This window comes from Strongylocentrotus purpuratus, unplaced genomic scaffold (assembly GCF_000002235.5).
Source record: "Strongylocentrotus purpuratus isolate Spur 01 unplaced genomic scaffold, Spur_5.0 spur5_scaffold_4, whole genome shotgun sequence".
Taxonomy (NCBI): Eukaryota; Metazoa; Echinodermata; class Echinoidea; order Camarodonta; family Strongylocentrotidae; genus Strongylocentrotus; species Strongylocentrotus purpuratus.
Genome location: NW_022145610.1, coordinates 22,615,199 through 22,638,143, shown reverse-complemented (window position 1 = coordinate 22,638,143; position 22,945 = coordinate 22,615,199). Strand labels below are relative to the sequence as shown.

The 22,945-nt window shown below is 37.6% G+C and overlaps 1 protein-coding gene across 1 annotated transcript in view; it reads right to left on the bottom strand.

Moving 5' to 3' along the window:
- Positions 1-420: 420 nt before the first annotated feature.
- The window catches only part of LOC753880 (sushi, von Willebrand factor type A, EGF and pentraxin domain-containing protein 1), a 51,233-nt gene continuing 28,708 nt past the window's right edge, over positions 421-22,945 (bottom strand). Inside the window, exons 15-27 of the mRNA XM_030997568.1 lie at positions 22,611-22,832; positions 21,652-21,803; positions 20,795-20,930; positions 16,887-17,084; positions 15,520-15,690; positions 14,531-14,776; positions 13,532-13,777; positions 12,992-13,090; positions 12,175-12,375; positions 5,178-5,443; positions 4,359-4,548; positions 3,225-3,405; positions 421-2,155 (exon numbers count right to left, since the gene is read on the bottom strand). Of these exons, the coding sequence (XP_030853428.1) occupies positions 1,921-2,155; positions 3,225-3,405; positions 4,359-4,548; positions 5,178-5,443; positions 12,175-12,375; positions 12,992-13,090; positions 13,532-13,777; positions 14,531-14,776; positions 15,520-15,690; positions 16,887-17,084; positions 20,795-20,930; positions 21,652-21,803; positions 22,611-22,832 (2,543 nt within the window). The 3' untranslated portion in view covers positions 421-1,920. The remainder of the gene's footprint in view (positions 2,156-3,224; positions 3,406-4,358; positions 4,549-5,177; positions 5,444-12,174; positions 12,376-12,991; positions 13,091-13,531; positions 13,778-14,530; positions 14,777-15,519; positions 15,691-16,886; positions 17,085-20,794; positions 20,931-21,651; positions 21,804-22,610; positions 22,833-22,945) is intronic.

The window sequence follows — 22,945 nt, the reverse complement described above, 5'->3', positions numbered from 1 at the left end:
TCTTCTTAGAGAGCACTCTAAAATCAATCAACATTTACTCCTAAACAAGTGATCACTAACATGACTTGCGGGAGAGTGAAAATAGAGTGAACATTCACTCTTTTCTTCTTAGAGATATAATTATCTCACACTCTTTTCATTAGTGCGTTACAACGTGAAACCTTTATTGCAAAAAGGGGAAGACTTGCTAAAATCTCAGAGGTTAAAAAAGGGGTGAAATATGTTCGCCTCCACCACATTAATTAGAGTGTTTTTATCGAAAGAGTTTCCACACAAACGCAACATTTCAAATTGACAATGTTAAGAAAATCACGATATATATTTTCCAGCAAGCAAAGTAAAACAAAATATCATAATATTCACGTTTCTAGAATTCAAAATTCGCTGACAAGAGAAATTGTCTAGAATTTTTAAGTGATATTAGGTATAGTTTTACATACTTTATTTACGTAATACAACACATAGTGGATGGTCATATTGGACCCGTATACACATGTTGCAGCCATGAAACAGTACACGTATCTCAGCATGATAAGTATATATTTGATTATGCTACATAAACGGTTTATCTGGACCCTGTTTCATAAAATTTGTCATCAATAACACGTTACGATAATTTATAAGCTACTGAAATCGTGGCATTTGATTGGCTGAGAGCAAATTTGTCATAGGAATTTAGCATTTGTTATTGATAACAAGTTTTATGAAACAGGGCGACGGACTAGTAAACCTCGACCAAACTTAAATTACCAATGAACCATTAACTATTCAGTTATTTTGATATCACACATTATAATACATTATACATTTATATTTGAAAAGACGGAAGAAAAAGGTTTCTGCCCCGAAAATTGATAACAAGTTTTATGAAACAAGGCGACGGACTAGTAAACCTCGACCAAACTTAAATTACCAATGAACCATTAACTATTCAGTTATTTTGATATCACACATTATAATACATTATACATTTATATTTGAAAAGACGGAAGAAAAAGGTTTCTGCCCCGAAAAAAAAAGAAGAAAATGGATGAAAATAAAGAGGAGAGGAAAAAAGGAAAAGGCATTCTTTCAAGTTATTTGTATTCTCCACTGCCACTTTTTAGTAATCAATCCACTGATGGTTCAATCAAACACCGTTGAATAATTTCAGTACAGTTTTTCAGGCCTATCAGGTTTTGTACTTTGGGGATCTATTTATATATTTTTTTTTTTGGGGGGGGGGGGGAGGGAAAAAATGTACACATTCTATGCCCTCCGTAAAGGTAGCCAAGAAAAATGATTAATACATCTAATAGCTAAATTGCGTTACTAATTCCCATCCCAGGTACATTTGATCTATCTTTTTAATGCAAGAGATATTTGTTTCTTCGATAAAACAAAATTACATAAAAATTAGGATTCCTCTCATACACAAACGTTTCAATTGCTTTAGCCTTCATACAATATCATGACATTTCTTTAAAAATGAAAGAAGAGGAATGAAATATATCCTAGCAAGTATAGGGGATCATTACTACAACGGCTGGTGGACAAATCTCCCCGATTTCTTCAATTTCAGGAAGATTGCCCCACCCCCTCAGGTGAACACTTACACACACAAAAAGAGAAATATACATTATTTTGTAGTAAATAATGACGTACATCTACAGCAAACTAAGCCTATCTATACGCTGAGGTGCTCTTTAGAAAGAAGAATGTGTTACTTTTCAACATTAAAAATCTCTCTCTCGGTCGCTATGCATGCTTCCTTGTGAATGTATATACTTTAACTCTACAATATAGCTGATCTGTAAACCGCAGGTACATCATAAGCAAAGAGCAGTCGTTCTCCAAAATCGAAAAGTCTCACCATAAGGTCTGAATGATAATTTAACGCTGCCTTTACCCATACGAATAAGAGAGATAATGGGATGGATATCAAGCATTGAGTATGGTCGCCGTTGGGATGTGATTATTGAAGCAGTCATCAGTCACGCCGTTGATCCATCCCTTAAACCCCGGTTCGATCCTTGTGAAGATACCGTGTCGACTGCGTCGAGAGCACAACTCCCCCTTCGTGCTGATGCCTAGCAGCGCCCACTTGTCATCTCCACTCCTCTGGTACATTAGCGGTGATCCACTGTCGCCATGACAACGAATGTCCGTTCCGAGGCTAAAATGTGTTGTAAAAGTTGGAGATGCGAAGTATTTGTATTGATCTTGAATGCAATTGTTAATGGTACACTTTATAATGCGAAAATATTGATGTTAGAATACGCAACAATTTAGCCTTATTTGCCTGCAAAACATTGTCAAACAAAAACAGTATTGAATTGCACTGTATTGTAGTAGTAGTAGTATTTATTTCCGTATAAACCATAGTAAAAATGCATAAAATACGGTGGAAAGCCCACATTCAGCTAACCCGACATGGGAAAGCTGGTCTTCCGTGGGGTCCGGAACTATTACATAAACAAAACAGAACATAAATACATATATGAACAACAGTAAATACATTTTGAAGAAGAAAAAAAAGTAATATAAAATAAAGGGAAAAAAAACACATTTCATAATATTGTATGATTTAAGATCTCATTATCCATTCTTTACAAGGTCGTATAGTGTCTATTTTAAATAGATTTAACGAATTTACAACATACACATACACTGAACAAAAGTTGTAAGTTGTAAGTTTTAAGTGAAACTTAAAGTTACACATGTGAGAGATGAAATATTATGATATCATTTCTTCATCTGTCGCACTGTCAGAGTAAGGGATATCTGCAACTCCGACGAGAGTTATCAACGAACAATTCTCTCCATCAATCCTAGACCAAACACCACACCCAAACTAACCACCACAACTACCCCCGGACAACTATCACCCGGACAACTACCCCCTGGGATAGTTGTCCGGGTGTAGTTGTCCTAGAGTATGGTTGACGTAGGGGGTAGTTGTCTGGGGGTAGTTTTCTAGGGGTAGTTGTCCTAGGGGGTAGTTGTCCGGGGGTAGTTGTCTTAGGGGTTAGTTTACTGGGGGTAGTTATCCTGGGGTAGTTGTCCCAGAGGTAGTCGTCCTAGAGGTTGGTTGCCTTAGGGGGTAGTTGTCCTAGGGGGTAGTTGACTTGGGGCGGTTATCCGGGGGTTGATGTCCAGGGGGTAGGTGTCCTAGATCCTTGTATAGTAAGTTGTACAGACAAGAGTTTCTTCATTCAAATCAGTCTGGTTGCATTCATACATACCCTTCTCCCGCACAAAGCATCCTATCTGTCACGTCAAATCCATCTCTTGCGTGGTCCACACGACATTCGGCTTGATCAGCCAGCGGCATCGGGAATTGGAGAGGAACATCGTGGGCATTCTGGGGAAGCCCCGAGGCTGTGCCCCATCCCACTACTTTGGGTTCATGAGGAGAATCCGTTTCTGTGTCAAAATTGAAGGGACAAAAATATAGGGTAGAGGTGGGAAAATTGATATAGACAGAAAGACACGCTAATGGGTTGGTGGGGTGGAAAATGAGAAATAAAATCATGAAGCAAAGAGAAGGTTGAGTTCTGGGAAAGGTGAACAAATTATATGAACTTTTTCATTCTTTTTATATTATTGTGAAAGAGTATAACAACAACAACTTCCCCCTGAAAAGGATGGTCTTTCAAGTGCCCCTAACATTTGAAGGACGTGTATGACAAGTATAACCGCTATAGGTTGTGGACCACAAATACAATGCCACATGTTTGTGTAGTCCCTGTCATAATATATTCATTTCTGTGTAGAGTACTTGTGAACTTTAGCAAAACTGGGCCGATTTCACATCGTTTTGATGGTTCCAAAACCCGCAGTTTAGAACAATATGTGCTACATGATCAGCCTTTTCAAATTGATTCCACGCAGTTTCAAACATAACCAGAACTGAACTTCATCTTTAAAGCCAGAACAATTTCAAGCACAACTTTTTATTCGACATCGTTGATGTCGAGAGCATTAATTAGACAAACCAGTGTTGTTGAACTCTTAAAGCGAAAAAATGTTGTATCTATTGGTCGTAACAAACAAAGAAGTAATACATTCTGACACTATGAATATGACGGACAAAGAAAGAGGACAAAATATACAGTTCTACATTCTACCCTCAACAATTGCTGTGGTAGACAAAGGAACATCCCTTCATTGTTATTATGTAAAAATGTGTAGAACAGGTGAATATGCATGCGACACCTGTGCTACACATTTTTACATAATAGCAGTGAAGGGATGTTCCTTTGTCTACCACAGCAATTGCTGGGGGTAGAATGAGGAACTGTATATTTTGTCCTCTTTCTTTGTCCGTCATAATAGTGTGACTGCTTTGGTAAAAATCAAAAAACTAATTTCATTACCGGAAGGTAGACAAATAGTCCTGGCACAACTGTTGAGCTCAACCGGCTCACTGAGATGCAAGAGAGCGATGTCATAGTCGTGGATATTCTCATAGTCGAACTGATCGTGCAGGACGATCCGATCGACTTGGATCGTCTGTTCGCATCCCTCTCCTAGCGAGCGGTTGTACTCTCCCATGGTGACCGTGACCTAGAACATGGGAGGTCGAAGGGAGAGAGAAAAAAAGAAAGACAGAGAAAGAGAGAGAGAGAGGGAGAGAGAAAAGGAAAGAGAGAGATAAAGGGAGAAATAGACAAAGTGGGGGATATAGAGACGGAAAGGAATGATGAGGAAAGATGATCGATTCGAGCTCAAATCACCGAGCATTGGAAAAGAAAGACGGTTGATAAAAACTAAAACTAGATATTAAAGATCGAAGGGAAATGAGGAGAAAATATTATTATGTGTGTGTGTGAGAGTGTGTGAGAAGGAGAGAGAGAGAGAGAGAGATAGGGACAGACATACAGACAGACGGAAGAAGAGACGGAGAGGATGTATGCGCTTCCAAAATTGTAGACCATAAAAACACTGTTGTTTCATGAACGATTTAATACTTGATTGTATTCATCATTCCACCGACACTTCATTATTAAAGAAAAAAGAAGGCCTGTAGAATTTCTCACTATGAAATTATGACCTACATGAAAAGACAAGAATTTTTGACTAGTCACCATATCAGCTGAAGAAATCCCAAATTGGGAGGATGGCTGAGATTTATAACAGCATCGCTCGCTCGAAACATAAAAGTGATCCTCAGGTTATTAATTTTATGAAAGTACCTTTATTTCTTCTGGTATGAATTGTGAGTCCTCTAGATCTATCGTCACCAGCATCTCGCCAATGACTTCAGCATCATCGATATTTGCAAAGCAGGAGGACGTGGTCAGTACCCACTGTTGGCATAGCAACGTACCGCTACACGCCATCTTCCAGCCGGTAGATGAGTTCCGATGGATGACTGACAGCCATGGCCACGCCTTCTCATTGGCTTGGTGGTTGTCACCAGCGACGAGTACATTCCCCGCCTCTCCGCATGGCTTGTAATCTGTGCCACAGATAGAATGGCTTAATTTCGTCAAAGATATAGGGCAAGGGCTAGGATTTCAATTGGGCTTTAGGTTATAGCTTTGGGGTTGGGATTAGGTTTAGGTTAAGTGTTTGGTCCAGTGTTCCAGACAGGAATTTCAGTTGTCACCAGAGCATTTGTCAATATTCACCTCGATATCATGTCTAGAGCGGGCTAAGAATATGGAAGGAGGCATAAAACATCGATAAACTGGTAACATCATACCAGGCAAGCCAATGCCCGAGACAACAGACAAAATAATAAATTAAGAGACCCTGAATGGCCATTATAATCATCAATCACCATTACATTATTTAGGGGGAGGGGCACAACCAGCCTATGCCCGCCCCCTTGAAACCCAAATCATTGCCCCTTTTTTCCTTGCCAAATAGTGCCCCTCCCTCCCCGCCCCCAACTTAAAGAATCCTAGATCCGCATCAGGTTGAGAACCTACTCTAACAACCCAACACAAAATATTCCTATTCCTATATCCCCATTGATGATAGACGCGTTTACTACTCTATGGTTTATGCATATTGCCGTCTAGAACCCACTAGGGCGTAATTTAATCCGAGATTTGTGTTCCTTGAATATTGTGCTCCGCGGGTCTCCAGCCCCGCACTAGGGGAAGAAAATGGCTGGTCTTGTTTGCAAAAGAACCCAGCAACCCCCCCCCCCAACCCGAGCCCCTCCCTATCATCCAGAAGCCTTTTCAGCCCCTGTACTTTCAAAAACACTTTGCGGTCCTGTTTTTATTGTCACCTGTGTAACATTTGCTTACTATTTATTGATGTAACTGTGTTTGTAATTTGTGTATGCTATCAAATCTATTGATCATGTGTTTTGATTCATATCATTGGAAATTGCTTATTGATGCTGTTACTAAGTTTTTCTTTACTCTTGTTTTATATGTATCAAGATAATTAAACAGCATAAACTTCCTTATGATAGGGAAGGAAAAGGAAAAGAAACCATTTTTCTTGATGTAGCCTTTTTACCTGATAATGGAGTTCACCGTTAATATGATGTATTGAACATGTATAAGGTCATTTACAGTTCATTGTATGACCGCCACCTACGAATCTCAAATATTTCTGGTTCGTCTACACGGTCAATGACATTCCCTGATATTGACATTGAATTCCAGGTGCTTTGTTTGACTTGGATGTCTGTGAGCTGTCTACTTTGAATTCAGGACCTAAGCTGGTTAAACCTAAACTGAAATCGCTACCTATTTTCAGGATGCACACTGTAGTCCTCAAATGGAAGACAAATGTAGTAAATTTAATTTTCTTTGTTTTTTCTGTTTGGGTTTATCCTCCCCCCCCCCCCATGTTTGTTGTTTGTAGTTATTAGGTGTTGTGCAACTAGCCAGCCTTGTTTAATTACTACCACTTTTTGCAATGTATTGATATTCCTACACTCTTGTGAACGTAATGATGACTGACTTACCTTTCGCTGAAACAAGTGATATTGATTTAGACATATTATTTCACAGTTTGCATAGTCTTGATTTAACTTCCTCATCTGACCAACGATATATGAAATGTAATTCAGATATCCTCAATAGTAAATTTGATGAAATTTTACTTCAGTTTGATCCTAATGATATTCATTATGTAAGAGAATCTCAATACCTTACTCAAAATCAATTTATTTAAAATGTTAAAATCACATCAAAATGTGATTTAAATTTCTTGAACCTGAATATTCGTAGCCTGAACAAAAAATTTGAGCAGTTAACTTTATTGCTGGACAATATTGAGCTGTGTAACTTTATTATCGGTCTCACAGAAACATGGTTGCAAGACCAGCCTCATTCCCTTTTTTCTCTTTCTCAACATAAACTCATATTTAATAACCGTACGAATAAAAGAGGTGGGGGCGTTGCAATGTATGTTCCAGACCATCTGAACTTTAAAGTACTTTCTGATATAAACACAATGAATCTGGCAATGGAAGTGGTCTTTATCAAAATAGTCTTACAAAACAAGAAAAATAGCGTAGTTGGTACTATTTATCGCCCCCCATTCTTCAAATCACAATGAATTCTTATTTGAAATGCAGCATTTACTTGTTCACCCCCTTCTTCAAAATAAACATTGCATCATTGTAGGAGATTTCATTGTGATTTGTTAAAATGTAATGATAATCAGTTCTCACATGATTTTCTGGATACCTTGCTTTTGTATTATTTTGTTCCAGTAATATCAAAACCCACACGGTTATCCACTCAGTCGTGTACCATGACAACAACTCCTTGTTTAAAATTGAAACCCCCATTTGACTTTCACTACTCCGAGAGCTAAGCCTAAAGTAAACACTAGCGCTATACAAAGTAAGGCCCCAGCGGGGGTGATTGTTCCCCTAGAGCATATATTTAATCTTTCCATGTCCCAGGGTGTGGTTCCCGATGTCATGAAACTTGCAAAAGTTGTTCCGATATTTAAAAAGGGTGACCCCTAATAATGGACACTCTGGACCATTTCTTATATTGGCATTATTTTGAGCTAGAAGGAAGGACAGATCAAGCCACTAATTTATTCCTTTGGTTTACCAAAGTGAATAGGAAGGGTTTAGAAAACAATGGCAGAGGGGGAAATTGTACATTTCGGTATACCTGCTAGATCCATTTATTCAAGTCTGAAAACGAACATAATCTGTTAATAACATTTATATCTACTTTTATCACACATGGCCTTGTGCAGTTTATTCCTCATATTCTTTCACACAAACCATCATCAACAATTTAAGCCTCGGTCAAAAATGCCATTACGAACTGCTACGAACGCCGTACGAACGTTTTTCAAACAATGGAAATTCGGGAAGACAATGGAAAAACAAGGAGATTCGTACAAAATTATCTTTCGTACAAACCTTTGTAACTGAATATACAGTGAAACCTGTTTGAGGAACAATCTGTAATGGAAAGACCACCTGTCTATAAGACCCCTTTCGCAGTGTCTCTCTTGAGTGGTCTTTATATACAGGTTTCACTATGGCCGAATTCACAAAGGGGGTTTGTCGCCAAACCTCCTTTGTGCATTTGGGCCATTATGTCTATTTTCCCTAAGGCAATGTAATGTACATGCATGTCAAAGTTCCCTTTAGAAAGATTCCAGATTCAATTTTCATCTGCTATGCCAATATCTGGGGAATGAATGTAAGGCTTTCAAGTCCATTTTTATTTTTCATTTTGTCCAGGAATGTCACAAAATGCTGTGATCTAGCTCGATGTCTATTACTTTTGTGAATAAAAAAAAGGGGTCATAACTGGAAGGAAAAATAAATTGTGTTCTGCTGATTATGAAGTCTAAAAGTATCATCAAAGTTAATGGAAATTTGAATGAGGAATATTAAAACAAACAAACTTACAATAATTGCTTTTATCATAAAAGCCTGCAATGACTGTAAATGATATCAGATTAAAACTATTCTGTAAAACAAAAAAATAAAGAAAATTTGTATGAACATGGCAACTAGGTGCAGAGGAGACAATTAACAACATGCTAAAAGGGGTTACCGGTAAGAGAAATCGTTTTGCTAAATATATTACTCATTGCGGGGTAGTATCAAAAATAATATCGCTAGTGATATTCGTTTGTCTCGCAATGTGGTCAATAAGGTCAATAATGTGGTCAATAGGCCTTGTGCATAAGCTGAACCAGCGGCCGAACCAGCAGCCTGCTGATTGGTCGAGCACTGTGTGCGTCGGCCAATAGGCCTTGTGTGTTATTGTTCCAATTATCGATCAAATTATTGACCGCTGCGCCGGTCCTCCTTTGGAGTATAAAACATGCTTGCTTACATTAGTTTTTATCCCCTGACGAAGTGTTGCAGGGGCGCACAAAACTTTGTGATCTTTTAGATCCCTTATTTACGGAAGCGTTAAAGTGCCATTCTACTTGACGACATGACGAGATATTTCATCTTGTCAAGTCGACTTAATATCCATATCATGTCGACATGTAAAGATATTTAACCTACCATGTCGACTTATCAACTTTTATTAGTCGACATGGCGAAATAAATTATCTTGCCAAGTCGACTTCACAAAAACTTCATGTCGTCATGGCGACATAAGTTATCTTACCAAGTCGACTTCTAAAAAAATACATGTCGTCATGGCGACATATATTATCTAACCAAGTCGACTACCCAAAAAGTAATGTCGACATGGCGAAATAAATTATCTTGCCAAGTCGACTTCACAAAAAGTTAATGTCGACATGGCGACATGTATTATCTTGCCAAGTCGACTTCACAAAAAAGTTTATCTCGTAATAGCGACATAAATTATCTCACCAAGTCGACTTCCCAAAAAGTATATGTCGTCATGGCGAGATATGTAGTGTGACGACTATTTCATGCAGCGCGCGTATATGGCAAGCCCTTTGTGTAAAAACCAGATAAACTCAGTTTATCAGAAAAACTGTGTGTATCAATGATAAACTCAGTTTATCAACAGATAAACAGAGTTTATGGGAGAATAACTGTTCTGTTACTACTTGATCTATCTTCCGCATTTGATACTGTCAATCATATAATTATGTTAGATACTTTGAAATCACTTGGTGTAGATGGAAAAGCTCTTGAATGGTTTAAGTCATACTTATTTGAAAGGTCTCAAATTGTTTGTGTTAATGATTCAAAGTCTGATCCTGCTGCGTTGGTAAGTGGTGTTCCGCAAGGATCTGTTGGAGGCCCAACACTTTTCTCAATTTACTTAAGTGGTCTAAAACAGATTTTACAATGTCACTCTTTTAATTACCATTGTTATGCAGACGATATCCAACTGTATACATCATTCCTACCTAACCAAACCAATGTCATTGATACCATCACAAAACTTGAAGCTTGTGTTCATGATATCAAGAAATGGATGAGCTCTAATTCCTTGAAATTAAATCAAGAGAAATCAGAGCTGTTGTTTATCGGTTCTAAAACTCTATTAGACAGGGTCAGCCTTTCCTCTATTAAGGTTGATGGTGATGTTATCACTCCATCTATATCATGTAGAAATCTTGGAGTTTTATTTGATTCTACAATGTCCATGTCAGTTCAGATCCCGGCTGTTTGTAAATCTGTCAGGTATCAACTACGTAATTTAGGCATTATTCGCAAGTATTTAACCCGCTCGGCCACAGAAAAAATAGTTCATGCCCTCATATCGTCTCGACTGGGCTTTGGTAATGCACTTTTGTTTCAGCTGCCACAATCTCAACTCTCACGGTTACAAAAATTACAAAATGCAGCAGCCCGTATTGTTACCCTTACCAGACGTACTTCTCACATTACTCCTGTTTTGTCTTCACTACATTGGTTACCTGTTGAATCCCGTATTGTATTTAAATTATTATTGCTTGTTTTTCACTGTATACATGGATCTGCCCCAGAGTACAATATTAATTTGTTAATGCCTTATAATCCTCCCAGACGCTTAAGATCTTCCGATTCTCAATCGCTTGTTGTTCCGAAAACTAAGAAATCATGGGGGATCGGTCATTTGCACACGCTGGACCTTACATATGGAATCTATTGCCACAACATATTCGTTATATTTCAAGTGTAGATTGCTTTAAACATGCCCTTAAAACTCATTTGTTCAAAGCGGCTTTTCAGTAGATTTAGTTTTATTTTCACATTGTCGTTGTTCATTTTTGTGTGTATTTTTGTGTACGTATATCTTTTCTTCTCCATGCGCCTCGACCACATTATTCATGTGGAGTTGGCGCATTACAAATACTCTATATTATTATTATTATCAGAGAAACTCAGTTTATCAGTTGATAAACTCAGTTTATCAAATCAGTTTATCATTGATAAACACAGTTTTTCTGATAAACTGAGTTTATCTGAGAAAAACAGAGTTTATCTGAGAAAAACAGAGTTTATCTGGTTTTTACACAAAGGGCCTGCCATATACGCGCGCTGCATGAAATAGTCGTCACACTTCATATCTCGCCATGACGACATATACTTTTTGGGAAGTCGACTTGGTGAGATAATTTATGTCGCTATTACGAGATGAACTTTTTTGTGAAGTCGACTTGGCAAGATAATACATGTCGCCATGACGACATTAACTTTTTGTGAAGTCGACTTGGCAAGATAATTTATTTCGCCATGTCGACATTACTTTTTGGGTAGTCGACTTGGTTAGATAATATATGTCGCCATGACGACATGTATTTTTTTAGAAGTCGACTTGGTAAGATACCTTATGTCGCCATGACGACATAAACTTTTTGTGAAGTCGACTTGGCAAGATAATTTATTTCGCCATGTCGACTAATAAAAGTTGATAAGTCGACATGGTAGGTTAAATATCTTTACATGTCGACATGATATGGATATTAAGTCGACTTGACAAGATGAAATATCTCGTCATGTCGTCAAGTAGAATGGCACTTTAACGCTTCCGTACTTATTGACCACATTGCGAGACAAACGAATATCACAAGGGATATTATTTTTGAGAAATCGTTTTATTTTACATTCTTAGTGATTTGTATCATGGGTGTCGTAAATGATGACTTAAAGTTACAATAATAAACTGTTAGCATGTCTGGCAGTTGAACTCGGACCACTCGTACCTTCTTGGGGTTACTGCCCCTGTGGGATAGTCTTCCAAAAATATGTAATAACTAACAGGTGATTTTAAAAAGAAAACTATTACAATGGTTTTGAAAAATTCACCATTTGCTCACCTTCTAATAACAGTCTTATTTCATGGTACAAATCTCTAGAGTATGGGAGTACAATGTCGGTGTGTAGGAGCTGGCCTTTTCCATCCTGCCTCAAGTTTTGACTGAAGCGTATGATGACAGGGTCTACTGCTTGAAAGGATGGGCAAAGACATCCCCTTTCTGAGGCAGCACCCACATCAATTAGAACGTCTTGGTAAGAGTCTGTATGTGGAGAAGTCAAAAGTTTATGACCATGTTTTCACCTCGTCAAAATACAAAGCCATTATTGCAAACAATATGACTGTTTGGTATACAAAAATGTGCTTGCAAAAAATTAGAATGCAATGCAATGCCTAATTACTACAGGCAGTATTGTTTTTTCGGTTACCGGTAATGGACTTTGCCTACAAGAGTGTGCTTTCTCTACAAAATACGCTAATAACAATTTGTAGAAAAAAAGTACAATGCAATACCAAAAAAAAATTGCAGAAAATATGGGCATCTTGGTATAACTTGGTATATAAATGTGGTTTATGATGAAATTGGGTTAAAATATGAAAGAATTAAATAAGATGTATAAAACCACTCAAACATAATCATCTTCCTAAAAAATATTTTCTGAGACCATGCAGTGTTCACCTAACAGAGAGATGTACAATTACAGCTTTCAGTATCAAAGGACATCTGTAAAGCAAACTACAGACACAGAAGATGTATCAAGCATTCAGGCACGATAAAAATTCAGAATAATGTTGTTGCTTGTGGTGTTATTATGGATATTGTTGATTTTCTTGTTCTCCTTCACGTTTCAACATTTTAAATTTTGCTTCAGACGAACCTTCTGTCCACGATGGCAGCCCTCCCGCCATCACTTCATAGATTTGAATCCTTAAGATGCCAAGGTCTGCATCCCAATTGTCGGCGTAAGCAATGACGACTGTAAAAGAAAGCAAATTGTGCGGATGAGTCTACGATACATATAAACATGAAAGTTACTTTGCCTTCTAAAAGCAAACATTTTGTCCCCAAATTTGATCAGTTCATTACTCAACTCCTACCTGAGCCTAGTTACCAAATAGAAGTATTGCCAAGTTCCCTATAATGCCAGCATTTTAAACCTTGATAATTTTAAAAGCTTTCAATATTGACACAAAGATTTATTTCAGTTCATCATTTTCATGCAAGCTACATATACACTATTTTGTAAATGGTTGATCCAAGTTTGGAAAATTCTCAAATCTGTTGTCAAATCGTCATGGTACTAAATTGTACCAAGGGGAGTTTTCACACCCTAAACATTGAAATTAGAACGGACAAACATGACAGTGAATTAATAGAAAATGACATGAACGGAAAGGAGCTTTTTTCTTGTAATTACTTGCTGTTGCGCCCTGGCTCAATTCTGCTGCTGAGCTACTAGGGCATACACCGGCATGACAGAATGAAGGTGTGTCTGGCTCTAGTACAGGTCCTTCATTTGGCGGGAGGGTAATTGGTTCACGGACGGCCGGTTCTGGGATAGATGGAGGCGATTCCTCATAAGTGCTCTCAAAGGAGGATAACTGGCTTGGCTCTTCGATTTCAATGAATGGCGTTGGTGTTAGCAACGCACGCTCAGGCACACCTGGGATAGAGTTTCAATAAACAGAAACAAATGTAGTTTTACATCACTGATCATCATCATTAGTAACTGATTTTGCTGATGCTCTTTTATTTGTTTAACAGTTGGCGGAATAATCTGTAATGACCTCAAAATAAACAAAATTACAACTTTGCCAATAAAATTGGCATATTTAGGGTAATTAATCTAAAGTTTTTCATTATATTTATTAATTTTTTTTTACTGAAGTAACAAGACCTTGGCTAGCTAGGCTTTGTAGTCTATTTTAAGGGATCCGGTAACGTCGTCTTAGATCCTTTTAAAAGATCCTTGATTTAGCTAATGCTGCACTCAAATGTTTTTACTTTTTTGAGGCACTTCTTGATCATTTTGAGACGCAATTTTTTAGGGCTTCAATATAACACCATATCACAGAAACTGATAACACGTAGTGCCGTGCATCTCAGATTTAACATTGTTAAACGATCAATTCAGTTATGCTGTATACTGTGAACGAATGTTAGAATATGCTTCTATGTAAATACATGTACATATTTATGATTCTTTCTTTTTATCCAGGAGCATAACATCAAATCACCTGTTTGGAGCCAGAAGAGTGTTAACTCATAAAGTTATATACAGAGATAACATTTATGTAATTGATAATAATCATGATTTTAAAAAATAATAATAATTCAAATTATTGGCAGAACTATAGTTAGATTATCACCAAACCTTAAGTATAAAGTCTAAAATAAAGTATCGTGAATGATTTACCATTGATGCAGAACCAATTACTGGAAGCTACCTCTACGCCAGTGTTCCGAATACATGCGAGAGCCATGAGCCGGCACAAGTTGGTGTAGTTCCGTCCGTCTGTCCCACAAACCACTGGCTCATCAGTAACAGGGCAGGAATGGTGACTAATACACCTACACACACCAACACCAGATGAGTCGGTCTCACATTTCTGCCACACCTTGCAACTGACCGAATCACAGGGCCCCTCTGACTCAACGATTTCTGTTCAAGGCGATAAAGTTTCACAGTTAGAATGGGAAGCTACTCAACATGGTATTGTGTTTTAAAGACTTATATCAAGGGGTCCTCATAGTAACTTGACACTGTTCAGGTGTTTACCTGATAACAGGTGTTGCCAATCTTTAAATGTAGACTTAATTCACCTTTCAGACAGACACGTCTTATGTAACGCACTGCATCCTCCACCTACCACCTCGTAAGGAAATCTCATCAATCATAAATATCCCTCATCCTCAAGATTTGAAGGCAAGTTGGTGCATTGCCTGGTGGGCCACAGCTTCAACCGAATCCCGTGTCAGCAAATTATGATGCAATACACAGGCATATCGGTAAATGCATGAATTTAAATTGGGAAATATAAAGGGACTATTCATCCCAACAGAAAACTTGCAAGAAGGCATAAAAATCATCCCCCCAAATTTCTGAGACATTCTGATGGTCGGGATTATAGAGCATACAGGTTATTTGGCTTCCATCAAAGCTGAAAAAGAATTTTAATATTTGCAATTTTCATACCACTGGTAAAATATCTTTACAGAAGTAATAAGCAAAGTGCATAATCTGATTGAAATAAAACTCATGGAACCTGAAAAATACAGAGCATGCTATACCTTTTGAAGAAAATCTTGGGTTGAACTCTTCTTTTAATGAGCACAAGAAACCTACTTTCACCAAGTCTTTACTCTTGACAAACAATATACACAAATCTGTTTCCTAAAACTCACCAACGCAAGAAGGTAGAGGATGGGACCAGTTTCCACTTTCCTGACAATCCAAGAAAGGCTCTCCTTGTAACTGATATCCCTGGTTGCATCCTATGAGCACAGAGTCACCTATTCTGTTCCCTCCTACCTTGGTTCCATGGGTTGGGGGATGTAGCTCTTCACATGTTGCTCCTAGTTATCATAAAAAAACATTTGTTTTTTAAAGGAAACAAAACAAACAAACAAGCAAAGAAAGAGTGAAAAGTGAGATTGAACAAAGCATAAAGTATTATACTCTCTTTCACAGTACAAGAAAAATTCTACACCTGATAAATCTATAATTTCATGTAACTAAATCAGAACTGTATAGTCATTATACAGCATAGTTTCCATTACCATGATATGCATGACAGATCCTCCTACTAAACCATGATTAGGATGAAGGTAAAACAAAAGATATCATAAATTATATGATACTCACATTTTATTATGTTTTGCTGCAATGTATAAATGCTACAAAAATCATTGTGGGGACAGATGTTTCACGAAAAAAGGTGGGTGGGTGAGGGGGGTTTGTGTGTGCGTGTGTGTGTGTGTGTGTGTAGGAGCGTGGGTAACAAGGACACTAACTATACTTTCACTTTGACGACCCTTTTCAATACGAGGACGTCCTCTGTTCAGGAACCCTGCAAAATTGTTTCCTCTGTAATGCAGTAAATTTCCAGATTGTCCTTGAGTTGTTATATTCCTTCAAATATATGTGTCCTTGAACATGTAATAACATACTGATGTGTACATTTGAGTCTTCGATTTACACCAGAAACCTGTCTGTGTGTGTGTGTGTGTGAATTGGGCTTTACAGATAAATGGCATCAATCAGATCTGATAATCTTACATATCTCGGGACAGACCTATAGGTTTCACAGTAAAGCTGTCACTCTGATGATTGGAACCACAAGGATCGAGCCAACCACTAGCTAAACTCACATCTCCCTAATGTACATTTATACATGTACAATGCTTAAGGCTCGCTCAGATATGACGCAGCAAACTTCTATAAAAAAAGTGTGTTTTATAAAAATGTGTAAATGAATAGCAACTGCATACAACAAAGGTCCTTCACCTGTTCACTTTATTAGCTCTGTGTTAAAAGATACAGAAATGTGAAGCATTTATTACACTTGTGTCATCATTCAAAAAATTGCAGTGGTTTTGCGACGTTATATGTGAACCAGGCTCTGTACATGTAATAATTGGATGTGCTCTCATTATGCACAAAATAGCCTATCTTTAATATGTAAATCTGTTTTCATTTCAAATAGATATGCAATGATAGCCAAGATGGAGCTTTAGGACAAAGTACATCAAAGACATATATTGGCTCTTACTGTGCCTTTGGCATCTTGGAGTAGGATGTGACCACTCCCCAAGCACACAGGTCATTGTCCTTTCGCCATCAAGAATGTAGCCATCGTTACAAGCAAATGAGATCTCCTTGCCCATGTAAAATCGTCCATATTCCCAACCGTAGTCATAGTCTTGGAATTCACCGTTGGTTGGTGCCGTAGGACGGTCACAATATATCTCTGCAATTTAATCAAATTTGAACATTTGTGACTTTAAAAAAAAAGAATCATCTACAAAATTGAACGCTTACTCATTATAAGGGGTCATTTTTCTCAAAAAGGACCCATTTTTTTTTAAAAAACAATTTTGGGGTGTTTTTCTGGTGTTTTGATATATACATACAGAAATTTTGCAAATTTTGGTAATTTTGAAAAAACAGACCCATTTTTAATGGTATTTCGGTTTAAAGTAGGACCCATGTTTAGTGATTTTTTGTGAAAAAATTACCCATTTGAGCGGCACACCCCTGTATGTCCTAATATATATAAAACATACATCAATGTGAACAGAGTAAGTCAACCATTCTGAATATGAGGGCATTTGAGCAATCCTTTTCAGGAGATATTTCTACTTTGATATTCTCCAAAACTGACATAACCTTACTTTGTTTAATGAATCTGACAGAGAAGTAAAATTAGTCTCTTTCAGGCAACTACCATTATCTTTTCTCGGAAGCATAGGATGCAGATACATGCACAAAAATTAAAATTTCTGAGAAATAAAAAGAACTGCAGAGTATATCTAAATCATTGTTAGCATATACACTGCAAGATATGACGACCATTTCAATGTACTTTACGGTGCATTTGAAAACTAATTTAGATTTTTACACCTTGTATTCATGTATGATCAGTTATAGCTCAGGAGCTTACCCAATAAACAGAACACTAAAAAGTAACCTCTTTTGGGAGTGTATTTTAAGTGATTTTAAAGTATAGTGCCTTTTGAACTAGATTTAAACGTTATCGACACGTGCCTTCATTTAAACAAAAAAGGTACTCCTGTTCACGTTTTCATCTAACCTAAAAACCACCAGTTTATCACGCGACTGGAGTAACGTGATTCCACTTACCTCTGTAAATCAAGTGTTTATGACCAAATAACTACTTGACCAAGCAACGAGTTTTTTGTCCGTTAACTGATGGTGGCGATAAATAAGTAATTATTTGGTCTTGTAAGCACCTTTATCGATTGGTTTCACAGGTTATCCAAGGTTGATGGTAATAATCACGTTACTTACACCGGCTAATCGTCTTATTGTTCTGTCCGTGAATCTCTGGTTATATCAAATTAGTAATTCGGAGGTGTCTTACACACCTCTTTAAATGGTTTCAAAGTTACCATAAATTTCTTGGTTATGATCGCGAGGCTCAAGCTGATTACTAATCTAAGCTGTGAATCCGTGATATGTAGGTGTGAAAATTTTGTAATTATTAGGTGTCTTAAAACACCTATTTAAATGGTAGTCAAAGTTGCCAGCAGTTCCGCGGTGATGATCTTGTGACTCAAACAGAATATTAATCTAAACTGGGCATACGTGACTTTTAGGTGGGAAAAATTAGTCATGATTAGGTGTCTTAAAGCACCTATTTAAATGGTAGTCAAAGTTGCCATAAGTTCCGCGGTGATGATCTCGTGACTCAAACGGAATATTAATCTAAGCTGGGCATACGTGACTTTTAGGTGTGGATAATTAGTCATGATTAGGTGTCTTAAAACACCTATTTAAATGGTAGTCAACGTTGCCAGCAGTTCCGCGGTGATGATCTCGTGACTCAAACGGAATATTAATCTAAGCTGGGCATACGTGACTTTTAGGTGTGAAAAATTAGTCATGATTAGGTGTCTTAAAGCACCTATTTAAATGGTAATCAAAGTTGCCATAAGTTCCGCGGTGATGATCTCGTGACTCAAACGGAATATTAATCTAAGCTGGGCATATGTGCCTTTTAGGTGTGAATAATTAGTCATGATTAGGTGTCTTAAAACACCTATTTAAATGGTAGTCAACGTTGCCAGCAGTTCCGCGGTGATGATCTCGTGACTCAAACGGATTATTTATATAAGCTGGGTATTCCGTGTTTTCCAGGTGTGAAAATGAGTTATTCTTGGGCGTCTTGATGGTTTCACAGTTCCCATTTAAGTTCCGTGGTGATAATACTGTGACTGTTGGCATATTTCTATGTTCACCAGTTGATAACTGACTGTTGGCATATTTTCATTGCACCAGTTGATAACTGGAGTGTGCATATTTCCAGTTGCACCGGTTGCAATGATGACTGAGTGTCGGCATATTTCGAGTTGAACCAGCTGACACCAATTAATTTGCATATTGAATGTGGGGTGCGTGCAGATCTATGTTTTTAAACAATTTATCTGAATTTACAGCATATTTCTTAATTACTGATGATTTAGTTATATGCAATTCATTTCGAAAATACTACAAATATAAATTACCAGTTATTAGAACATTTCGCTACTTCGTATAAATTACATTTAGTTAAACATGTATAAGGGAAACATTAACTATGAACTAAAATAATTTCAATAAAGTACAAGTATACGAAATTTGTTCTATTAATTCAATTATGTAAGTCTACTTATTACCAATGCCTTTACATTGGAAATACAGACGTACCAGTATTGAAGTATTGTTGCTGTTCAACTGGTTGGAAGTTAACCAAATGGTTCTAATGGCTCAGCTAGACCAGTTGAATTATAACTGGCCTGGATCAACTGGATCATTTAGCCCATTTCAATTTCCAGGGTTACCAGTTGGCATTAAATGGTTCATCAACTGGACCAGTTGCAACTAGCTTTCTCTTCTGGGATGTTTGCACCCCCCTCCCCCAACCCCCTCTAACCCCAAACTGCTTCCGGTGCGCCTGGACGTTATTATGGAAGATCCAAGACACGATGTTCAGAAACGGGATGTTTATTATTATTTTGGTTCATTTACTGTAACATTTGCGTAATTATTGGGTTGAACGCGGGTTACAGTAACATACTTCCTCTTCGACGTAAATTTCACGTGAATGAAGAACATGATTCATCTCAAGTCAGCCTCGTAATATTCACGTGAATTTCATGCAGATATTTTGACTAAAACTATTACTATACGCTTCACGTGTTTCTGTGACGCGATAATTTCGTTTATGAAGATGTAATTTCATAACCAAACAAACACGGGAGTATTAGGTTTACAAGCCATGGTCTCCAAGGTAGGGATAATCACGTTATTATAATGGTGATATTGCAGTGACAATTGCGTGATTTAGTGTACGTGTGTTTTAAGTTACCTAGTGCAATAAACGTATTAACACATTTACGTAAATGTCAGGTGTTTGAAGAACGTAACTCTCCTCAAGTCGATACCTTGATATTGACGTGATTTTCACGTGATTTTGTTTATTGGGTAAATTCAAAGGGGATTGATTTAGGAGACCAATCACTTCCATATCATGTTACTCTATTTGTTTGGGGTTCCATGGCATTCTACCATATTCACGTTTTAAATCTCATAACCTACCTTCTGTAAAGAGATCATGCCAGTTTAAATGCACCCTTACTACGTAATAGCAACTTGTAGACAAGATGCAATATGTTTATGTGCATACATGCGCACAGAAGCTAAATCAAAGTTAACTCCTGTGTGGTTCTTCAAAGTAAATCATTTTTAAAAGCCATAATATTCCCTAATCCTCACCATTTAATTGTCTCTATATGGTCAGAGTTTGTTTTGTTTGGGGGAGAGTTATTATTATGTCTTTTAATGATAAACAAACAGCTGGTCCTCTATAATGGTATCTTGAAAATAATAATTCTAGAATACCACTCCAGAAGTAATAGAATAAAATTTGTAAAAGGATGAGGATGTAACTCATCTTACCAGCAAACTGAACATAGACAGTGTGAGGAGGAGTATAGTCATTAGACCGGCAAGTGAAACGCCCAGATTGTGACGTACGTGGTGGGTTTAGACTCATTACCATTGTTGATAGCCCTTGTCCCCGATAAACAGCAAACTGCAAAAGGACAGAAGACAGCATAACATGAAGTTGATTTCATACCGTCTGTTTGGAACCAGAAAGGCATTATTAAACTCATATATCGTATTTGCCGGCGAAAAGGCCCAGTTTTTTATGGAAGAGAAAATATCAAAAAGTCGGGGTGCAGCCTTCGCCGCGAAAGAGTAAAAAAAAAAAAAAACTTAAGTCAAAACCGGCACGAATTTGCACATATGGGACTACGAACGGTACAATAACTATACCGCTAGGGTATAGGACATTTCCACACATCTTACCGACAATTTTATCTTGCATTGTTGACATGAAGACGAAAATAAATTGCTAAACCAACATTTGCCGATAGATCTTGATCTAAGTTCGTGCCAATTCATGCATTGCAAAAGTAAAGGAAGGGACCATTTAACAGAGCCGCCGCGAAGCATCCATCCGAAGTCGCCATTTTGTTTTCCATTTCATGAAATTTCGCATTACACCGTACATTGTGGTAGGGGTATATATCGGACACCAAATCTGCCCGCGATCACTTTTTTAGCTAAACTTTCGGTAAATTATAGGAATATTGATGAATTTGGTATCAGTTTGTAAAAAAAAAATTAGTGTTTTACGGGAAATTTACAATTACTTTGTTTTGTCCGTTTTTTTTCCCTCTTTGAAATGTCAAAGTTGGGGTGCGGCCTATGCGGCGCTGCGGCCTTATCACACTACAGTCAATACTCACCGGTCCATTTTCTGATTCAAATCTTGCTACGTTATGGGAAGGCACGCGACAAGAAATGTAGAGTCGACTGCGTGGATGAATGACTATTGTTCCATTACTCCTGACGTCAAGGGGCTGGTCGTTTTGAAAGCTGATCGTAGTGTCTGCATCATCTGAAAAAGAATAATCACAGTAAACAAATTGATCGAAGTAAGAACAACAGTCCACATGCAAAAGCCTACTGCTTACAAGAACCATCATATGCATATACTTACGTTGAGCAATTACCCATCGCATGTACAGGTGCACATGTACTAGATCAAACATAATGAGACTTCTGATTGTATATGACTCAGAGTAAAGAACTCCTATTGGTTTCAACTTTGCACATTTACTTGGATTAAGTTTTAGGATGAATCTTTGAATATAAATCCCTGGAAAATAATGCTTAGTATGTTCAATTGGATCGTTTTGCACTTTTTCTGGGCTAAAAACTCAGTGCATATACGTCTATGGGTATTTTAACTCAGATATATTCTTTAATTTTGACTGTGGATTTGAGTTTGCCGTTCAACGCTCGAACGAGGTGTTTTCTTCCTGAATATTATCATGAATTCACGCATAAGATCGAGTTAGTACACAAGGAGGAGATCATTATGACTGCAAACATTTTTTTAACGTTTTGATGCACATCTTTATTTTTGAACTTAAAAATGGTAGGTTTAAAATGCAGTAATAAGAGTGATTGGGTGCGTTTTTGCGCGAAAAAAATACTGCATTGTCTTGAGTTCTGGAGAGACCCCCCATTTGTTACCCCAAAATGTGGTAAATGTTCCTGACAACCATCCTATTGGGTTGGCATCGCTGTGAATGTAAAAAAGATTTGGGAGAGCCATATAAAGTATTTTCGTGAGTGACCTTGAGCTTGAAAACATAGGGCCTACATGATCTCCATAATGTGGGTATATATGTTTTCTTACCACATCTAGGTTCCTCTCCTGTCCAGCTGCTATCAGAACAGGTTCTATTTGCACTACCACGCAACACGTACTGTCCAGGGAGTGAGCAACGAGACACTAGAAACGTCCCTTCAGGAAGCTCATCATTAGGGTAAGTATCAAGTCTGTTCGTCTCTAGTCCGTTCACATACTGGACAACGTGAGAAATGTATCCAGGGCTAGGACACAACCTTTCAATCCTTACTGTTGTAGTCAGAAGAACAAAAGAATACGCAGGTAAAATTGGCAACAATATGGTGACTTGTATATGGTTGACCGATAAAATGTACTTCTGAAAAATTCTGCGAAGTTCTGAG